Source organism: Chelonia mydas, chromosome 8 (genome assembly GCF_015237465.2).
Source record: "Chelonia mydas isolate rCheMyd1 chromosome 8, rCheMyd1.pri.v2, whole genome shotgun sequence".
Lineage (NCBI taxonomy): Eukaryota > Metazoa > Chordata > Testudines > Cheloniidae > Chelonia > Chelonia mydas.
In genome coordinates, this window is record NC_057854.1 from 6,378,093 (window position 1) to 6,399,018 (window position 20,926).

General features: G+C 53.7%; 2 protein-coding genes across 10 annotated transcripts in view; one reads left to right on the forward strand and one right to left on the reverse strand.

The window, feature by feature from the left end:
* Positions 1 to 1,268: 1,268 nt before the first annotated feature.
* LOC102945989 (cationic amino acid transporter 2) lies at positions 1,269 to 10,531 on the reverse strand. Its single transcript, XM_043520698.1, has 11 exons — positions 10,516 to 10,531; positions 10,129 to 10,284; positions 7,759 to 7,939; positions 7,088 to 7,200; positions 6,502 to 6,706; positions 5,650 to 5,786; positions 5,101 to 5,203; positions 4,178 to 4,334; positions 3,691 to 3,857; positions 2,862 to 2,970; positions 1,269 to 2,359 (listed from the first exon to the last, which is right to left on the reverse strand). The coding sequence occupies exons 1-8, from the start codon at positions 10,529 to 10,531 to the stop codon at positions 4,253 to 4,255; spliced, it is 993 nt and encodes a 330-aa protein (XP_043376633.1). The 3' UTR covers positions 1,269 to 2,359; positions 2,862 to 2,970; positions 3,691 to 3,857; positions 4,178 to 4,252.
* Positions 10,532 to 15,144: 4,613 nt separating this feature from the next.
* Positions 15,145 to 20,926, forward strand: part of ANXA6 (annexin A6) — a 39,754-nt gene continuing 33,972 nt past the window's right edge. Inside the window, exons 1-2 of one of the 9 annotated variants that reach the window (XM_043521270.1) lie at positions 15,145 to 15,215; positions 16,595 to 16,854. The gene's annotated coding sequence lies outside the window, so the exon portion shown is untranslated. Of the gene's footprint in view, positions 15,216 to 16,270; positions 17,014 to 18,590; positions 18,827 to 20,926 lie in introns of those variants that run through there. The other 8 variants (XM_043521273.1, XM_043521272.1, XM_043521268.1 and 5 more) reach the window with 8 other exon arrangements.

The window sequence follows — 20,926 nt, forward strand, 5'->3', positions numbered from 1 at the left end:
CCCTGCACTCCAGGGAGCAGTCCTACATGTAATCTGGTGAAGGTCGGGAAGCCACGCAGCTGCTCCTAGCACAGGTCCAGAGGCTGCAAAGTGCAGCACCAGCCTTCCGGGACAAGCTGCGGATAGCCGTGCTCCCTCTCTGACGAGATGGCCGATTGTGTGACTGGAGTGTCTGTGGCCCCAACCCACGCTCAGGTGTTGGGAGCCTACAGGGAGATGCCGATTGCCGCTGACTCACTGTGACAGATCTGATTCATCGTCAGCCCCACCCTGATGATCAGCACCCTGGGCGTGGCTCTCCAGGCAGAGGGAACGAGGGTCTGACGGCTTGTCCACACTTGAAACTGGGCTGCCAGAGCGCTTCAGTGTAGACACTCCCCGCGCCTATGGGCGGGGTTTGCCCACGGCTGTAGTTAATCCAGGTCGCCGGGAAGAATTCTGTGGCTTTTTCACACCCTGAGAGACGTAGCCATGCCGATGTGAGTTCCCAGTGTAGACCAGTCACAGCGTAGCTTGGAGGCAATAGTGTAGACTGCGCTTTATGCTGTATGGTTGGTGTTTCGACAGCCAATAAAGGTGAGATGCCAGAAGGAGGGGAGAGTTCGGGCCCTCACACAAAGTTTGTGGGGTTTTGGTAGTGTAGGGTAAGGACTCAGCCCATTTACACACACACACACACACACACGAGTCAGTGTGTAACAGCACCTGCTTGGTGCAAGGACACTTAATCCTGGATCATCCCGACTTGGAGCCTCACATTGGAATCGCCAGCCTGGATCAGATCCAGGACCATCTAGCCTAGTAGCCTGTCCCTGATGGAGGCCAGCACCAGAGGTGTCAAAGGAAGGTAAAAGAACCCTCCTAATCCCTAGCAGTTAGAGCATGGCTTTAGCCCTGAAGAATAAGGTTTGATGTCTTGTCCAAACTTGATGCTAGCATTAAGTATTAGAACTCCAGACATCCCGGTTGTCTATACAAGTGTCCAATCCCTTCTGTGTGCATTTTGGCCTCAATGACCTTCCTGTGGCAGTGAGTTCCACCGTCTAATGATGCGTTGCGTGCAAGAGTATTTCCTTTCATTGGTTTTGAATTTGCCACCATTTAATTTTCATTGTTCTCGAATTTAGTGGGAAGGAGAACATGGAAGGAACCTGCCATGTGTGACTCTCCCCATCCTTCATGGTACTTCCACAGCTGCATGCCCTCTCCCCCCTCCCCGACCCCCCTCCCCACACACACAAAGGGAGTTCACAGGTGCATGTTCTGCACAGAGGAATGGGAAGGGAAGGCCAAGTATGGCCATCAACTCCATTCCTTCCTCTCTCCCATGTCCTCCCCACCAGCCCCAGGGAATTTCCCCCGTAAAGAGAATGCAGCCAGGGGCTGTATTTTCTTTGCCCCAGAGCACACCCCTTCCTCCACATGGACAGCTGCAGCCCAGGGGGTCCCCATTAGTGTGACGCCATTGGAGATGGCGTGGGGAAGCTGTCAGGACTGGAGTATGGCTGGTGTGGAGGAACATGGCCTCTATGTGGATGGCCTGGCTTCCCATGGATCCCTGGGGAGCTGACGTGCTTGTTAACAGACCCCACTGCCTTTTCCATGAAGGGGACAATGACCACCACAGGGTGATGGGGGGAATCTCTTAGAGAGAGTCTCATCCCTGAGCCAGCTCCTACGGATGGGACCTTGTGAACAGACAAACTGGCCCTTGGGGAGGGAAGTGAGCCTGTTACCATGGGAATCTGCTAGGGGTTTCCTTCATCAGAACTGCGGGACAATGAATGAACCCCAGACAATCCCACTCCGTTTCCAGCAGCCAGCTTGCCAACAGAAAAAGAGGTGAGATCCATTGCCTAAATGACGAGTCCCTGGATATTTACCCCATTCTAGAAAGCAGTGACCCAAAGGACAACCACCACCATCACCTAGAGCAGGGCATGTTCCCATATGGCTAATATTTCGATGTACGATCAGAGGAAGGGTGGGGGGTTGTTTAAACACCAGTTTTAATAACTGGGAGAAATCAGCTGTGGTCAGAAACGGGCTGTACTTCTACGGAGAGCTCTGCTGTTCAAAGTCATGGGCTCCCCAGAGTTAGTTTTTTCAAGTATTAGTGTCTGCGTCCACATCACCTGCTGTGCCCTCTGCCTTCTCCTGCGCCGACATCCCTATGGCCCCACGTCTCTCGGTGCTGTGGCGGATCCCATAGCCAAAGTAAATCAGGAGACCTGGCAGCACGCAAAACAGGGAAGGGTGACCTCTTCCTTCTTTCGGAGGTCACATAACTGCCACTGCCCTCCCAAAAGGTACCATTCCTCTCTCCGGAAACAGACACAGCCAGCATCTTTCTTCTACCCTGCAAAAGGTCCACACACATCCCGTTTCAGTTCCCTGCCAGCTCCCAAGAATGGATCCATTCAAGGCTGGAGAGACGGGCATCTATGGGGGTAGCTTGTGGGTCACTCAGCTGGAGAGCAGGAACTTTGGGATGTTCTGCATTCTCACTTCCCTGAGAATCAACCTGTGGCCCATAGTTCTCAGTCTTTCCTCCCCGCTGGGCCCAAGGGCTTGCTACCGGAGCCTCGCTGCTCCTGGAAGCTCTCTGCCCATCTGGGCTACGTGCTACTTTTACAATCACCTGATCCTTAGCGGACACATGTGGGGCTGGGCCTCAGTTTAACCCTTAAAAGGCCAGCCACCCTATGACAGTCTCCTAACCCACATGCCTCTGTCTCAACCACTGGACAACCCTGCCTCAGCAGCAAGTGCGGAGGTCTCTTGCTGTCTACACAGCATTCTCACTTGCCCAGTGCTGTGGCTTATGAAGTGTCTTTGAGAGCCAGCTTTGAGAGGCTTACCAATCGCCATCCACACCACGTACCGCAGCCAGGTGACACCGCTGAGCTGGGCCATCAGGTAGCTGTTGACTAGGATGCTGACAGGGGGCAGAAACGGCAGACAAGGCACCTGTAGGGAACACGCACGTGCAAGGGAGCGAGCATTGGTTTGTAGCACGGATGCAGCAACTCCAGGGAATGAAAGGAACAGCTATGGGGTGGGTAATTAGAATCCAAAGTTCCTAGTAAATACTGCTAGGGTTGATCTCAAATGGATGCGTGGGAAACAATTATTAGGCTGACGTCTGCTTTGCCTCTCCCAGTAACTGGAAACAAGGTGCAATTTTTTACCAGTGAGGATAATTACCCAATGGAGTAACTTACCCAGGGATACGGTGGATTCTCCAGCATTTCACATCGAAACTGGCTGTCTCTTTCTAACAGAAATGCTCTAGTTCAACCACAAGTTATTAAGCGCAATGCAGGGATCACTGGGCGAAATTCTCCGGCCTGTGTTATGCCGGAGGTGATGATCACAGTGGTTCCTCCTGGCCTTAAATCCGATGACTCTATCAGCTCTGCGATGGCAGAGTCCAATGAACCTTACCCCAGGCTCATTCTATGGACCTCTGTCTAACACAGCTATGGAAGAGGTCCAGCCAATCTTGAGCTCAGATGGGGTGAACATCCCTATATCAAAGCCATTAATGAGACACTGTAAGCCTGCAAGGGCCTTTTCACGCATGAACATGGAGGGTCTCTCATCTCTGGTCACTCACCGTTTCTCGTTTGCTTTGTGGGGAGTGGGGCGTTGAAAGTCCCCCAGTGTCATGTTCTGGCTCTTGCTTACCATGAAGGACGCTTTCCTCTGGCTCTGAGGCTGCCTCCAGATGGCCAGCAACACCCCGAGGATCCCCAGCAGAAGGAGAACCAGACAGGCAATGCACCAGGCTCCTCCAGAAGAGAGACACTCCAGCCCTGCTGTGGTCACTATGCTCACAACGCAGACCAGGATGGCTGGGAATTGAACCACGAACAGCTTGTGAAAAGGGGCTGGCTAATGACCAGATATCCCCGAACCCCCAAACCAGATCTCCCTCCACCTCCCCAAGTGCTTTGCCAATGTAGCTGCTGTTCCCGGAACGCAGCTGGGAGTGAGAGTGGGGCAAAGGAAGGGCTTTTTGGCTCATCATCCTGGGTGGGCCAGTTCCTCTCAGCAGACACAGTGCTCCTTTCTGTCCTAAGGTGGCTGAGTCTTGGTTCTGCCACCCTATCCTGCAAACCCAGGCCTGGCTGCTTCCCTGTGCTATCCCCAGTATTAGGGCCCCAGCACTTACCGGCTAGTGTCACGGCATACGACACCAGGCTGGAGGAGCATTGAGTTGGACGCACGGGTGGGCGGATGAGGAAGTTCATCCAGAGCCTTGTGGCGGGGATCTTTCCATCTGAGGGGTCCTGAGTGCTGGATTCAGGCCGGTACTTCTGGAGGAGAGGCTACAGGACATGGCTGGTTGCCAGAAGGCTGCCTCGCTGTGTGAAGTATCTGGATGGAAGCTGTAACCCTGTCTGACCTCATGGCAGCCCTTGCAGAGTGCAGCATGCAAAGGGGTGTGGGAGGGCAACTCATCCCATTTAGCACTGGACTTAGGGACGTAGGAAATGCCTGGCGGGATCGGACCCAAGACCCATAGCTCTGACGTTGGCCGGTACCAGACGATTCAGAGGAAGGTGCAAGCAAACCCACAATGGGCAGATGTGGGATAATGTCCCTTTCAAAATGCTTGTTGTCATTAACTAGGATCACGCTGGGTATTCTTGATATCCATATAACTATCCAATCCCCCTTTGAATCCTGCTAAGTTCTTTGCTTGACCAGTCTGACCATTAGCTTTCCAGCTTTCCTGCCCCTCATTTGGCTCTCTAGCTGACCCATATCAAAATTCCAGTCCCCGTACCCACTGGGCCCACAGCTCCGGCACTAACTGCCCCCCACCCGCTGCCCCTCGTGCAGCATTTTGTGACAGTTGCTCAGAGGCAAACCTGTGCCACGAAAACCTGGAGCAAAGGCAAGAAGGGGCAAGGAAATGGGGAGGTGTGGGGGATGGAGGAAGCTTATTCTATACTGTATTGAAAGCCACACACCAGCCCAGGCCCTTGCCCCTTGACATTGTCCTTGCCGTACAAGAAAGTAAAGACAATGATGGTGCTGAATAGACACTCCCTTTCTCGTCTCCCATCAGAACTGCTCCTTGGCCATTACCTGAGAAAAAGGACACAGATAGCCACCAGGGTGTAGGACAGCAGAGTGCCGACGGACATCATGTCCACCAGGACTTTCAGATCAAAGAGGAAAGCCATCCTGGCTGTGGAGACAAGAGGGGCTTTTAGCTCACTGACGCTGGCCTCAGATTAGATATTTTCTGCTCCTTCCTGTCAGTCCATGCACAGCCTTCTGCCCAGAGCTTGTTCCTCACATGCTGAGGCCAGCCTGGAAAGACTACATGAGTGTCTCGTGATAGCTCATTATAGCCCATCTCCCTCGCCATACTGGCCATACTGCCTCCATAGCCTGTGCGATAGCCAGGTGTGAGAGAGACCATGGACTCTGAACTGAACCTAGAGATGCCCGCCCAGCATGGCAGGTGAGAGCACTAACCACTGGGAAAGACCACCATTTATTGAAAATTACACCCCGCCTCTCTGTCTCTGCAGGTTTTGCCCTCTACAGACCCTGCAGACCCTCCTCCCGCCCCACACACAGCTAACGGCTGGCACCCCACGGCAGCACCTTCACTGTAAGGGCACCTACCTGCCACTGCACCAGACGCCAGAGTTGCTACCACTGGGCTTTGGCGGCTGCTGACTGTGGCCAGAGGCCTGAAAAGGAGCCCCTCTCTGGCCATGGCAAGTAGGATCTGTGGCATTGGGAACATGGAGCCGAGCAGGCTGTAGGGGAGGAAAGAGACAGACAGGGAAACAGGTGTAGCCCGACCCAAGCAACCTTCCTTGCTTCTTTTTCCTTTTCTGGGACACACGGAGTAAGCTTTGGCAGATCTGTGCTGTGTACTGGGACAGGCCTTCACAAAACACCACTAACACTGCCCTGCCCGAGCACCACCAAACGCCTGACCAGGAAGGGGCCTGGGGCTACAAGGCAGGTATGCTGGATAGCGTATGCGGCTGCGCTGTGTGACCTTATCCTTTCCTCTCTCTAGAACTGAGTTCAGGTGTGGTCACAAATGACGGGCTGATCTCTTCCCTTAGAGGCCAGCAGACGTTTGCTCACATGATAAAGCCTGCACAGGAAATGGGCCTGAGTACAGATCCTTGCTCAGGAAGGGTGGGAGTAGCAGGTGGTAGGTCAGGTCACATTGGGGTGAGTTGGCAGAGCTCTGCTGGGGCCCAGGACTGGAAAAGCAGGGGTGCTGCTAGTCATGACGGGGGTGCTTTGGCTGAGCTGAGTTGGGGCTGGGAGGGGAAGCAGGCATGGCTCTAGCCAGTTCTATCCATCTCTGACTTTCACAAGGCCTAAAGCTCACCCAAGGCTTTATCGATGCCCAGGAAACTTTGTTTGGGCCTATGGAACATGAATGAGTCTGAGGTAAACTCAGCAAAAATAGCTTCTTCCCAATGAGCTTCTTTCCCCTTATTCCCTTCTCGCCTGGTGGCCAGGGTGCACAGCGACCCCACGGCCACAACGTTCTTGGCCACGCTCCACCCAGGCAGTGGGCTCCTGGGGTCCAAGAGGTGGTACAGCATCATGAGAGTCAGGGCAGCCGAAACCCGAGAGCATGCCAGGAAGCAGCCCAAGAGCGAGATGACGATCCCTGCCGGGATGGATTTCTGGTGGTTCTTCACTTCCGCCCCTGGGAAAGGCACGCTTGGCGGGTCAATGCAGGCATCAGCAATCCTTGTTGTTTTGGGGCCTATGGCCCCTGCTGGCAGCTGCAGTATTGTGGCACCTACAAGTAACTGACTGGAGACTTCCCTTCCCCTCCTGCTAGCCAGCCTCCTGAATGCATCCGAGGCCTCTGTGTGGCCCATTCCCCGCTCGAGCAGTTAGAGCAAGGGGTGTGTTCGGGCGGGTTTGGCCCAGGGCTGGGAGCCAGGAATGCCTCAGTTCTGATCCTGGCACCTATACCAACTCCTTCCGTAGCCTCAGGCAAAGTCACTGACCCTCCCTGCCTCGGTTTCCCTATTTGTCCAATGGGGATAATATTTTTCTTATTTTTCCCCTTCTCGCTTACCCATGGTAGCAATGCAGTCGAACCCAACAAAAGCGTAGAAGCAGGTCGCGGCTCCGGCCAGTGTCCCAGTGAAACCATAGGACATGAACCCTCCAACTCCAAACTCACTGGTCCTATTGCCAGCCAGGGATTGGTTACTGGGAAGAAAAAGGAAGTCAGCCGGGGGGAACCTCTACCAGGGGGCAAGCTGAGGGCCTGTCTCTGACAAAGCCCCACCAATCCTGCCCCCAGCACCAGCAGGGGTCCCGGCCCGTGCGCTGAGGCCCGCCCCGCCCCCAGCACCAGTGGGAGTCCTGGGCCACCCCCACAGCACCTGCAGCGCCACCAGACTGCCCCCCCCAGAGCACCCCCGCCCCCACACCCAAATTTTAGTTAGGCGTATATAGTAAAATTCATGGGAAGGTCTCGGGCCGTGAATTTTTGTTCACTGCCCGTGACCTGTCCATGACTTTTACTAAAAATACCCGTGACTAAATCCTAGCCGCACCGATGGGCCCAGCAAATACGGGCTGCATTGCAGGCAGGCTCTTTACTAAAGGTCCAACCACATGGCACTTGAAAGTGCAGTTGGGGCACTTTCATACAATCACTTTAGACCCGGGGTTGGCTCTCAGGGGAGGCCTCCTTGTGGGGTGATTCTAAAGCACGCAGAGGTCTTGGGGCCGGCCCACCCACGCTCGCACCTGGCTTGGTGGGCAGCGGCCCTCAGCAGGTCATCCTCACTCATCCTCCAGTTCCTCAGGTCCCCTTTGCTGAACCCGCTCACTGTGATGAACAGCAGGAAGAGCACGTGGATGGCTGTGAATAGTTTGTTGACTGTGGTAGACTCCTTCACCCCAAAGGAAAGGAGCCCTGCGGAATCAAAACAGAAAAGCAACACGCCCAGCTGGTCAGTCCCCTTGGGGGCGCACGGGGCATCAGGGCCAGGTGCCACCATATGGAAAGGGATCCGAATATGAGACCTGTGTGTCTTTACCAAAGGAACCATTGAAAGACCCCAAAAGGAGCACAGGGGAGCACACGAGCCTTTCCTCTCTGGGAAGCTGAGTTCAGATGCTCCTTCAGAGCCCACTGAATTGAGGGAAAGGCTCCCATTGACTTTGGATGAGGCCCCAAGTCACGTATGTGAACATGACCGAGTGATCTCACCTCTCCTCTGCTGGGTGCATGAAAACACCACGGCAGTCTGTCGCACCGCCATAGCAGAGACGCAGCTGGCCAGGACTGTGGTGCACGGGCCGGGCCGGGCCTAGAGGACCTGGACTGGAACGTGCAGGGGGGCCGACATGTGTTGGTGACACTTTCAAATGGGTGTTGAGATGCTCACTTTGGGTGGCTGGTTTGCATCACACAGGGCAAGGATCCACAGAACACGTTACAGACCTATGCTGCTAAGCTGCCTGCTTCGCCCAAGAGGCGACAGTTTACTGACGGCGTCAAATAAGCAGAAGTATTTGGCTGCAACAAACACGCCTCTTTTGCAAACCGGACCCCCTGGCTCTTGGCAGCGGGCTGCGACCCCTGGGGGTCATTGCGAGAGTTTCACTGAAGGAAGAGCTGGCCCCTCCTCTCAGATGCCAGGAGAGCCACTGTGATGTGAGGGCTGGGAGTGGGGGGTGTGAAGAAAGCGGGGCCCGTAGGGCTCTGACAGGCATGGGAAGCACCCCCTGGCCCAAGCATTTCACTGTATTTGCCTCATTTCTAAGGCTGAAGGCAAAACCAGCTCATCCGAATGCTAAACGAAACCCAGGCCTCATGCCCTGGGCTTGGTCTCTGACAGGCTGCGAAGAGGAGTGAATTCCAGAAAGGGGTGGGGGGTGAGGAAGGATGGTCCAGGGGGCTAGCTTGGGGCTAGAGCTGGCTTCAATCCCCAGGCTTCCCCTGTGGCCGGGGGCAGATCACTTATGGCTATGTGTCCATGCTGGAGCTGTAAATTCCAGCCCAGGTAGACACCCCCCACGTAGCGGGCTAACACCAACAGTGGCATTGCAGTGGTGCGAACAATGGGACAGGCTCGTCGCTTGAGTATGCATGTAGGCTTTCAGACAGGGTTGTACTCAGGGTGGCTAGCCTGCCATGTTGTAGAGACTACGCTGCTCTTGTTAGCATGCTAGCTGGATCAGAGCGAATGCGGGTACGTCTCCCAGAGATGGAAATTAGTCTTTCCATGCCTCAGTTCCCCAGCTGAACAATGGAAGCAATTGCACTTCCCTACCTCACAGGGGTGCAGGGGGTTGTGCGGTGCCCAGACACAGTGGGGAGGAGGGAGCAGATAAGTCCCGTAGGTAGACAGAGTGACCGGCTGCCTAACAAGGCGGAAGCATGCTTAGAGTCTGGCCACAGGAACCCCCCAGCCAGTCCTAACAGTATGCATAGGGCATAAGGCACTTTGGATAAAGGTCCCAGCCCATTTGAGGATGTAGTGGCAGCCTTTGACTGAGCCTATCCAAACCCCATATAGACCCGAGGTTTATCATATCCCCTGGGGTACGGCTGGACATTCTGCCTCTTATAGACAGGGTCAAATAAATGAAAGCATTCGTGTGAATTGTATCCAATAAGGGAATGCCCCTTGTTCAAAGCTATATTATCGTTTTTTTGTTATTGGTGTTAATAACGACCACAGGTGAAATCCTGGCCCCATTGAAGTCAGTGACGCCAGGGTTCACCCCACATCTCCAGTGCTGTACGTGTACACTGTGCTGCATAGGTTCCTTGCCTCGAGAAAGAAAGCTATGAAGAGCTATGACAGGACCAGCATTCAGGAAGGGGCAGGGCGGGCTGTTGGTTGGGAGCTCCTAGAAGTAGGTGGATGGAGTGCGGGGCTTGGAGGACAAGAACAGAAAGAGGGGGCCAAGTGCACGGGAAGTGTTGCAGGAGAATGGCAGAAAGGGGGCAGTGAAGGAAGAGGGTAGATAGGACTGGAGACATGGGGGATGCAGACAGCAATGCAGAAGGGGGCATGATTTTGTAAAGCTTTGAAAGCAAGACTCAGCTCCCGAATCCGATGCCTCAGGCTAAGCTGAATGCAAACACTGTACCTGCCAGCATGACGATGAGGCAGACAGCGAAGATGTCTGCATACTCTGCCAGTCCCGGAGACCTCATGGCCATGTAGGTGCCAAAAAACCTCCCCATCTTCTCGTGGAGGAGTTCATCAAATGTGGCACTCCAGGCCTGGGCGACACTGGAGGTACCTGGGGAGAGGCAGCCAGGTAAGCAAAGATGCCAGCATTGGGAGGCTAAACACATGTCCCTGCATTAAAGCAAGATACAGCAGGTATCTCTTCCATGCTTGATTCTCTTTGCCCACTTTTCTGTCTCCCAGGTCTATGTTGTACCAACAAGACCATGCATCCACCCCCAAACTTTTAAACTGGAAGTCCTATTTCTTTAACACATGCCCTCAGAATAAACCATTAGGTTACTTACAGAAGCTACCATATCAATGAGGACTTTATGGGAGGAGGAAGAAGCAGGTCAGGAGGCTGAGAGGGCTGCCTGATGTGCACGATAATATTTGTGGGTGCATCACACCTGACTTGGAAAGACTAGATTTTTATGGGTAAATGTTGATTTCACCGTACACACGCTCACCCCAACAAAAAAATGTTTCCATCGATAATAATAAAAACATACAGATAGGCAAGGCAAGGCAGATGCTGCTTGAGAACGTATTCGATTTTGACGTGAGGCTATTGATACGCTGACGTGCGATGTTGACCTCCCCCATAATTCTGCATAGCTGTGAAAATTTAAATCTGCGAAAACAGAAAAAGATGCATTAAAATAAACATCGATGTTATCTTTCGAAATTATAAAAAAAAATGGAATTCTGCCCAGCCTAAATGCAACAAGGCTGAAAAATCTGCAGCAGAAAGTACCGGGGACCAATCCAGTGGGAGCTGGGCAGACCGCAGCTGCACAGTTGTAAGTCCTCGGCATTGCTGGTTGACAGAGTCAGTTGCCGGATTCCAGGGTACTGTTTCGATTGTGTCGTGAAAAGCCGTGCTCACCAGCTTAGAGCGTGCCTGGCAAAATTGTCGTGGCCAAGCTGTGCTGGAGTGGAGTGCTAGCTGGTAAAAGGGCAGGGGGTGGAGACAAATATTGTTTTCCATCATAGAGAAGGCGACAGCCTGGCAGTTGTAACAAAGCTTTTATTGTCTCCTGCAGCCATCTCCAAGGAGCAGTTGCTCCTCATGCACCTAATCGCATCAACAGGCGTGACTGTCACCCCAGCCAACTGGGTTATACAAAGCAGACGGGGTTGTGTTACCCAGAAAACCAGGCTTGGGTGACGGCCAGGGGAGTTATTGGAATGACTAGTGGGGAGCAACCAAACTAAAGGAAACTTGTGCTCCCTATAAACCCAACTCCCTCCTTGTCCTTCGGATCCCTCCTTCAAGCGCTCCCCTGCTGTGGTGCCTACAAAATCACAGTAGTTAGGCAGCTGGTGGGTGTGCTCAGACCGCTGCCTGTCCTGCTGACCAGTGTTGTCTCACTGGGCTCCCCTATCTGTCCGTCAGTATCCGCCTATTGTCTCTTGTCCTGTACGTAGATGACTAGCTCTTTGCAGCAGGGCCCATCTCTTTGTTCTGTGTTTGCCCAGCGCCTAGCTGGACTGGGGCTGCTCCGTGTGACCACGATACAAATGATAAAAGACAATGCTAGCTAAGTGACCTGTCCACAGGGAGGTAGCAATGCCAATCTGTCAGTACTAGGACAGGTCTTGTTAGATCCTAGGTGGGGGATGGGGATGAGGAGGGATTCCATTTGTTTTTTTATACTAGGGAAAGCCCTACCTTTTCCCAGCAGCATTGTCCCTCAGGCTGTGCGATCCCTCTGCCCTGCCCCCTTCTCTGCCCCTTTCTCACCATGCCCCGACGGCTCAGCGAGAGAAGGGAAATGGGCTCAGGGAAGCGGCTGGGGGTTGTCACCAGGATGCCCGTTCTGGTGATTGTCATGATGCCACTCTACCTGCCGACAGCAGGAAGTTGGCAGCGGGGTGTTCATCTCTGCTCCTCTCTACTCATCTGCAGTGATCCTCTGCTCCCCCGGCTGACCCCGAACTGCTTTGGAGTCCTGCTCTGGGGTACATCGAGCTAATGCCTTGGGTTGCTGCTGGGCTTTGCTGGGCCAGCAGGTGGCAGTGTGAACCGACACACGGGCCAGAGGCCATACCGCAGGGCTGGCTGTTCTGCCTTGGGTCAGGAGGCAGTTCTCCAGCTGGGGTCCGGGGGAGTGCAGGAGGCAGAGGGAGACTCCTTTGCACGTTGACACTAAAGCTCCCACTGGGAGAACTGTCTGTGTCTCTGGCAGCTAAGGAGCCCGGTGATAGTGTCAGGCACCGTCAGACCTTGGGGGACCAGATAGCAAGGGTGAAAAATCAGGACCCCCTTTTTTTTTGGAAGGGGGAGAGCGGGGTGTAGTTGCGCATATAAGAGAAAGCCTCTAATATCGGGACGTCTGGGCACCCGAGTCAGACCTGCCAGCACCTGAAAGCGATGGACAGGGACAGGCCGCAGAAGAGAAAATTCAGTGACAGGCATTGGGTTGAAAGCGTGATGGAGTGGGGTGGATAGATTTTCACGGACGTGCTCGCCTCACCAGGTGCCTTATTTCTCCCACCCCATCCCCTAATATGCAGTGTAGCCAACTCTGGTGAGCTCTGGTGTTTCTCTTAAAGCTCCCGCTGCAGGAATCAGGAACTTGCGGGAGAATCTCCACTGTTCTTTGGGGGAAAAAAAAAGGTCAAATAACTTTTGAGCCCCCGTCAATGCAGAGGAAAGCTTGAGAACATGCAGCGAGTGCAACCAAAAGGCTCAGAAACCAGCAGGCAAAGAAAAAGATCCCAACCTTTATTACTGACAAAAATCTCATCAGTTTTAAGCAAATCTCTTAATTTGGGGACCCTGACTTGTGATTTTTGAACGCTTCGTGCTGGCAACGCTGAGTCACTCCCATTGACTTGTATTCTGCGGAGAGGATCAGTCCATCCATGGCGATTAGCCAAGATGGTCAGGGATGCAACCCCATGCTCTGCGCACCCTTAAACCTCCAACTGCCAGAAGCTGGGACTGACGACAAGGGATGGATCACTCCAGAGTGCCCTGTTCTGTTCATTCCCTCTTGACTCCTGTTCTGCAGGGGAGGAGCATAGGGCTGCTGGGGAGGAGCCTTTACGAATCCTTTTCCAAGGGCCCCACTGCTGCACTTCCTGGTGAATTTTCCAGCTGCACAGCTTGAATCCTAAATCCATTTCTGAGAGTAGAGTGGAAAAATAGGAGACTTTTTGCCAACAAATATAGGGCCCGTCCCCTGCCAAAGGCCCTGTCGCCATATGTGTGGCGCCGCTGTAGATGGCTCTTGCTTTGCTCTTTCACTGAAAATAGGGGCAGGAGGCGCTGAGCTGGATTTGGGGGCATTCCTTCTGGCAGTATCGTCCCACATGCAGGCCTGGCTGGCGACAGCAGGCAGGGTGCTCCCTTTGCAAACAAGATCTGCCGCTCATCTCCTGAGCACATCCTGTTAATCGCTAACCGTGAAACCCTGGCCCCACTGACGTCAATGTGAGTTCTGCCGTTGCCTTCAGCCATGATCACCATCATCGTCCCAGCTCTCCAAGTGCTTTACAAAGGAGGTGGCTATCATTATCTCCGTTTTGCAGGTGGGGAAACTGAGGCACGGAGCGAGCCGTGACTTGCCCAAGGTCACCCAGCAATGCAGTGGCGGTGCTGCGAATAGAACCACCGTTTCCTGAGTCCCAGCCCACTGCTCAATCCACTAGACCGGTGGTTCTCAACCAGGTGTCCAGGGCCTCCTGGGGGGCCACGAGCAAGTTTCAGGGGGGCTGCCAAGCATGGCTGGTGTTAGACTCTTCCGGGCCCAGGGCAGAAAGCCAAAGCCGCGCCTCAAGGGACTGAAACCTGGGACCCTGAGCCCCACCACCCAGAGCTGAAGATGAAGCCTGAGCGGCTTTGCAGTGCCCCCGGTGGCATGAGGCCCCCCAAGCAACTGCCCTGCTTGCTACCCCCTAACACAGCACTGGCTTTTAGAGGCAGAAAACCAGTTGTTGTGGCACAGGTGGGCCTGGAGTTTATTGTAACTGTGATGCATTTCAGTTTCAAATATAGGAATGGCCCCCAGCCCTCTATTTACGATCAGTTTGTTCACACTATTTCACAAGAGACTGAACCAATTTCCTGGCCATTCGTGATCATGATGGAGCAAATATTTTCTTTAATGGGGGCACAGGTCTGCAGGCAAAAGAATTGTGCATGAACTCGTGCACCTCCCTCTGCACAGGCAAACCGTCTACCTGCACGTGCAAGGCAGGAATTGTGTGCACTGTCGTCTGTTTCCTCCCTTGTGCTTGCTACATCTAGGAGAAAACACCAGCAAATAGACTGGAAGTGCCAAAGAAACAGCCAGAGGCTGGTCGCACAATTGACCCTTTTAAAAACACTTCAGAAATGGACTCGCTCTGGGGGCTATCTGTGCAATAAAGAGCAGCAGGCCCAGAACACACTTCTTGGAAAGAAATATAGGGCTTGATTCTCATTGACACTAAGGCAATGGAGAAGCCTCAAAGCAGGCAGGCCTCTTTACGCCACTCGAGGGGTGTAGAAGGCCCTTCCTGCCAATGAGAATCAGGCCCCTAACGATTTCAGTAGGAATCTTTTCCTGCCCTTTTCTGGAGCATGGCCAGGCTGGTGCCTGGGACCCTCTCTTAGCTGTTTGCGTTAGCTCTGGCAACGGCCCGCGACGCAGCTGCTGTGGGGCTGGGCGCTCGCCGCGTCATTTGAGTCTCTCTCTGGTAGGACCCAAGAGCCCCCTGATGTTGGAGCAAGTCCCGCCAGCCAGGAACGGAGCCCCCACTAGAGCATAGACCTCAGCTCCCAACAGGGCAATGCTGATGGGATTGTTGGGTTAAAATCCCTGCTCTGGGAGCCACTATCCCCCTCCTGAGGTGCTGCTGAAAGGTGCTAATGGCTGCCATCAGGTGACCCTTTGACCAATCACAGACCTTATTAAAGTCCAGGGGTAGGTAGTAAAACAGCTACAGCTGATGGCAGCTGGGGCCCGAGGCACTAAAGTGCATGGCTAGGCCTGAGTAGAGCTAATCCAGGTAGATTAACAGGGGTTTTCCTAGGGGCAAGTGCAGGGGCTAGGGTAGACTATTGGTTTACATCCTTTGCAGGCTATTTGGTTTCAGGCAGAACAACCTATGAGCATGAGCCAGAAAGCAGAGACACCTGGAGCTTCTTGGGCATGCTGGAGCAGCAGACAGGGGGATTTCTGAGCAAGGAAACTGCCTGCTACTTCCTGGATCCCCAATAAGGCTGTTTCTTTCTACATTTCCTCCCGCTGTGGCTGCAACAGCCTGGAGATGGAAATGGCTTCTGCAAAGAGCACACAGGCAGAGGGCTTAGAACTGTCAAGGTGCAACACACTGAAAACTGGAGGCCCCAGAGTTCCAGCTGCCCACCCCAGAGCTGTTGTAACCCAGGCCTGGCATGTCACCCTGCAGGCAGGGGGTATGCTATGACCACCTTCAAGTTAAGACTCTTAGTATTTCCATGATCAAGCCCAATTGTTAGTGCTTGCAAATGGCTGAAAACCCTCCTTGGTGTCTGACCCGAGAGGCTGCTTCTCTCTCAGAGGAGAAGAAATTGGACTTTTTATCTTTTCAGAGAGCACAAGGGAAAGGCACCATACATGGTCTGGCTCTTGCTAGATCTCTCCTTGCTTATACGGAGGATGCATCCCTCTGGCCCTCCACTGTCCTGCTCTCTCCTCTCATTCACTCCCATGCAGTGCGATGCTGACACCGCGAGTGACCATCAGAGGTGCTTGAGATGGGAGCCCCCATAGTTCAAAAGGGGCAGGGCATTCTTCCTGAAGCCCCAAAACTTGCTTCCCTCCATGGTGAGTCAGAGTCCGGCTTCCTTAGTTAATTTTCCTGCAGCCTGCGATTTCCCCTGAATGAGGGTCAGGAATGAGCTGATGGGGCAGAGGGGATCATTGCATTACGGTCATTGGGGGACGTAGCTCAGGGGTGGCACAGACAGCTTGATCTATATTTTAAGGACTTAACTGTGTTAAATGCTCGTGTATTAAGAAGGAATAAGACTCATGCCATAAAACTGAAATAAGCATTCACTCCAGTACGTGCCACATAATGCACATCACGAGGCTGAGGGCAGTGGCATATGGCTGCTGTGAAAACCACCGGGGCTAGCCTTTCCCACCACACTGGGCCCGACACGTGGGGACTGGAGTTCTATCTCTGCAGCCTGGAGAGGCACCCAACTTATCGCTCTCTTTGCTCTTGTCCTGGACGTCCTGGTGTGTATAATGAGCTGCTGCTGCTGAGCTCTGCTCCCGCCGGTGCAGCGAGACAGTAAATCAGCTTGGGGCAGGAGCTGGATTATTTCTCGGACCCCTGTTGCCTTTTCTCAGTGAGGGTGACCTATGTCAGTTTGTTGGTGCATGTTCTTTCTATAGTGCCATGGGTGAGGGTCGCTGAGGGCAAACCAATGCATCTCCTGGTGGCCTCTGCCCCTGCCTGGGTGACACTCAGGGGCTAGCCCGGATTGGAAGGCTCTGGAGCGTGTGACGTTGCTCCACCGGAGGAGAGGAAACAGCTGCATTGCAACCAGGGCAGGCTGCACACTGCCATACCGAGCGCTGTTCTGCACAGTTCCTGGGCTGTCTCGCTGCAGGCTGAGAAAGGCTGCTCAGGGGAAGAGGCCTTGGCAGGACATGTAAGTCTGAACCGGGCCCGGGAAAAGGGTCTATCCTTAGTGAGAGGGGAAGCTGGAGAGTGCCAGGGCTGATTGTGGGGAAGGGGGTCTGGCAAGCCACTGGACTAAAGGCAAATGAATAGCCCCTCCCATGTGCATTGCAAACTGTTTGGCGTGCTGGTGAGTTTCAGGGTTATTTTCTCTTTAGAGTAAATTAATTATTATTTATTATTAATGAAAATCACCATAAGTCTTCCTGGCACTCTCCAAACTGAGAGCAAGCCCCATTCCAATTCGCTGGGAGTTTGGGGGAATTGGGTAGTGTTTCTGTAACCAAAGATGGCTGGGAGCTGGTGGGTGTGTTCCGGGGCCCCTTCCCCGGGGTGTGTGTGCAAAACCCAGCCACAAGGATGAGCTTTGCTTAGCTTTGCTTGTCCCCGTATTTGGGCAGATGGCAGAAAAAGACAAAAATCCCCGTGACACACTTCTTTGGGATATGGGTTAAATCTGTGAATTTGGTTTGGGGAAAGTGGATCCCCATGGAATTTTGCCCTCCTGTTTCATAAAACGTCCCATGTGATAGTTATTTTATGATGTATGTTTTTAAAAGATTCATGACCCGGCAGGGAGATGCTTGAGCTCTGGGCCAGTTCTTGGGGAGCTGGGATCACTTGTCCTAAGACTTAAGGTTGAATTTAAAAAAACAGACTGCATTGGATTTGTAGCGTCCCGTGTCTCTGCCTTCTGAGGTGGCTTGTGCATCTTTTTTTAACCCTCCCAATGTTTCATTTGCCACCGTACAAGGCACTTCTTTTAATGAGAAGAGCCCCAAAGGGCTGATGCAGGTGGTCCTTGAGCCAACGCCCCAATTCCAGGGGGCTGGGTGGAGCCCGTGGGCTTCACTTTTGCTCTGGGAGTAACTTTCTGGAAAACCCCTCCTGTCTAAAGCAGAAGTAAACCCTCCTGAGGCTGCAGCCTGGTACGATGCTGGATAAGAGCTGGCAGGGTGTGTGCTCACAGTACCACTGCCAGCCTTAAAGCTTTTAAAAATAACCACTAGGTCTCTTGCCTCTCTGTCCATGCTTCACCCTGGCATGAATCTGCAGGATTGGGAACACTGTAAAACCAAAGCCCTGCTGCTTAGAGGAGCTGTGAATCCGTCAGTAAAACACAGGGGCTGTGGCTGGCCCGTGCACCATGGCTTTCACTGGCCCTTTTGGGGAAGGGGAGCTCAGGACAATTATGCTGCCACTGTACCAAGGATTTAAAGGATGTGGGGAGGGGCTGCTGAGACCTCAGAGACTCTGGATGCAACAACAGAGAGCTCTCTGCTCTGGTAAATTATTTACTAGGTGCTCTAAGAAAATCCCTATAAGCCCTCCTAAAGCATAATGAGTGGTGAATCCTTTTGTCTGCCCAAGAGCCAGCAAACATGGACACTCCGGCACCACCTCCCAGATTCCAACCCCCACAGCCATCAGGGCTTTCTGTTGATTCCCTTGGTCTAGGTCGCTCTTCCTGATGTTCAGCAATCAGGGAACGAGCTGCGCTCGCCAGGAGAGGCGGCACCCCGAATTGTGCTGTGGGGCCAGCCCCCCCAGTAGCGGTCCCGTCTGCCCCTCGTCAGCTCACGTGCTGCAGGCGCAAGGCTGTGCGGCACAATGGCGTGTTGAAAAATTCAATCCCCATGGGCCTGTCTTTGTCTTCCAACGAGTGTCCCAAGTGGTGATCAGCTCTTGCCGTTTGTTTTTTCCTAGCTGGACCTTGCCTAGGCAGTTGTCATGGGAGAAGAGCCTCCCCTAGGGCCAGGGGGATCAGGAGCATGTTAAAAAGCAGCGCTGGATGGAGCTATGGTGGCGCCGGCATGGGCCTGCTCCCATTCAAGAACAGGGATAATGCGGAAGGCCAGCTGCAACCCTGAGCAGCTGCTCGTTCCAGGGAGGTGGTGTTCCCCAGAGGGGATCCAGGTGCTGTTGGGAGTTATCAGACACCAGTGAGATGAGTTTGGCTGTCTCTGTTGCACATTTCTGTGGGGCTGCATGCATAGGTGGGAGCCAGGCCTGGGTAGGTGATCTGTATCAGAGGAAGTAAGGCAGGAAGCTTGCACTGGGTACAAGTCTCTTCATTTCCTTGCTGCAGTATTCACAAGCAGCCCCCTCCCCCACCCAGGGCCCAGGGGAGGGGCCCCATCTATGCAAGTAACCTTGCACAACGCCCCCTTCCAGCACAGCTCTACCCACCGTCACACCACGGCAGGTGCTGGCCACCCTTTGCAAAGCCTGTCAGTTCAGCTGCTCTCGGCCCTGAGCCCTGCTCGTTCCTGGTATTTCACTCTCCGGGCTTGCTGTCTTCAGCATTTGTGGATAAAAGCCCAGTTTTTGGAGCTGGCCCTGAGAAAATATGGCAGGCAACGAGCCTCAGTGAAAGAACACGTCAGCACCCCACTGGGGCTGGCCAGCGAAGACCAGCAAAACTGCAGAGTTCTGTGCCTCTTGGCCAATTCGTGGCCAGACAGTGCAGCCCATGCTGCCTGGAGGCCGAGGGGTGGCTCCGGCTGGCTCTTGGATCCCTGCCCTGCAGCCTGACTGCAATGCAGGGGTAGGCTGTCAGCCAGGAGCCAGCCAGGCCTTTTACTGTGAGCCGAGCTCTCCCATTGGCGATCTGAGCTGTGTGCTCTCCACCCACACCAGACATTTCTCTCCCACCCTCTCTGGGCAGCGCGGCAGCCAAGAGTGTGCTTTTGGAAAGAGAACAGGAAAGCAAAGGGGGCTGAAGAGGCTGCTATGCAGAGCATAAGAATCATAAGTAATTCTCAGAATCACAAGTAAAACTGTGACGATGCCGGATGCTTCTGTAGCATCTCAAAGCACTTAATTCATGTTTGGAGAGCACTCCTGGGACAATACTGTTATCACCCTTGTTAGCAAGAGGGAAACTGAGGCTTGGAGGAGGTTAAGTGACTTGCCTGGGGTCACCCAGGAAGTCGGTGGCAATCAGTCGAGAAGAGAACCCAGAACTTTTGACTCCTCGCCTCATGAGGAACAATGAGGCAAGCCCACCCTTCCTGCTGCCCCTGGACATGATTGTGGTGTCCGAAATCCAGCCGGACGACCTCCCCGCAGGCTCCTCTGGGGCTGTGCGGGAGAAGAGCTTCCCTGTTTGAATGCGGTTAGCTTTGGCCGTTCACACACAGGCTTTGTGGAAGTGGACAGGATGGAAAGTAAAATGCATTCAACGTATGTTTTTGAAAAGTGCTCCCAGCAGGAGAGCCCCTTCCAAATTGCTGCTCTGGGGCTTTGCCACTATTGAATTTTCCTGAAACACGGAGCGTTGGCTCCAGGAAATTGTGTGTGTGTTGGGGGGGGGGGGAGAATATGAGTTGTCCCGAGATCCGATGGGTGTCAGATAACACTCAATAGACTTATTCATTTCCAGGCTCCATTATCCAGCTGCTCCTCTCCCTCTGTCATCCTCTGCTTCTCTCTAGTCCCAAGGAAAATGAAAATGGCTCCCCCTCTCTGGTGAATCTCCTCCCTGTGGGGACGGGGTGTCCATTGCACGGTGACCGGCAGTGACTTTAGCGGTGAGGGCTTGTTCCCGTTGGTGTGAAATCTATCTTAAAGTAGGAGTACAGTGAGCTGCCATGGAAACCAAACTGTATTTCCTAGGGTCGGGTCTCTGTATGTCTCCGACATCCGGCTTGATTTCTAGTCTAGACAGAGTGTGGGGCCCCTGAGAGGGAGCTGCACGGTGCGCTGCAGACCTTGAAATGTGGCACTTGGTTCTGGCCCCCAGCTCCCCTGAGAAATAAGGGACTGATCGAAGCCGAGGCGAGATTCTGTCTCTCAAGGGCCTGCGGGATGAAATGGGGAACAGGGAGAGAACCAGCTGTGCTCCAGAACGCAGAGCAGCGCCGTCCCGCCCTGCCGGGTCTCTGAACACAACACCCCATTGCAGGGGGGTCTGGATTGTGAGGTCATCGCTTGTAGCAGGGGCTTTCCCCATCTGCCATTGGCCTCTGCTGCTGCCTCAGTTTCCCTTCTCCCCCTGGTAAGCATCCCACTGCAGGCCTAGTCATCATAACCCTCCCCTT

Coding starts and splice junctions, on each gene's coding strand:
- LOC102945989 (XM_043520698.1), bottom strand. Junction 7,940..10,128: donor CCTCATCGTCATGCTGGCAG/GTACAGTGTTTG, acceptor TTGATTCCGCAG/GGCTCCTTTCCTTTGGGGTG. Junction 6,707..7,087: donor CGACTGCATTGCTACCATGG/GTAAGCGAGAAG, acceptor TGCCTTTCCCAG/GGGCGGAAGTGAAGAACCAC.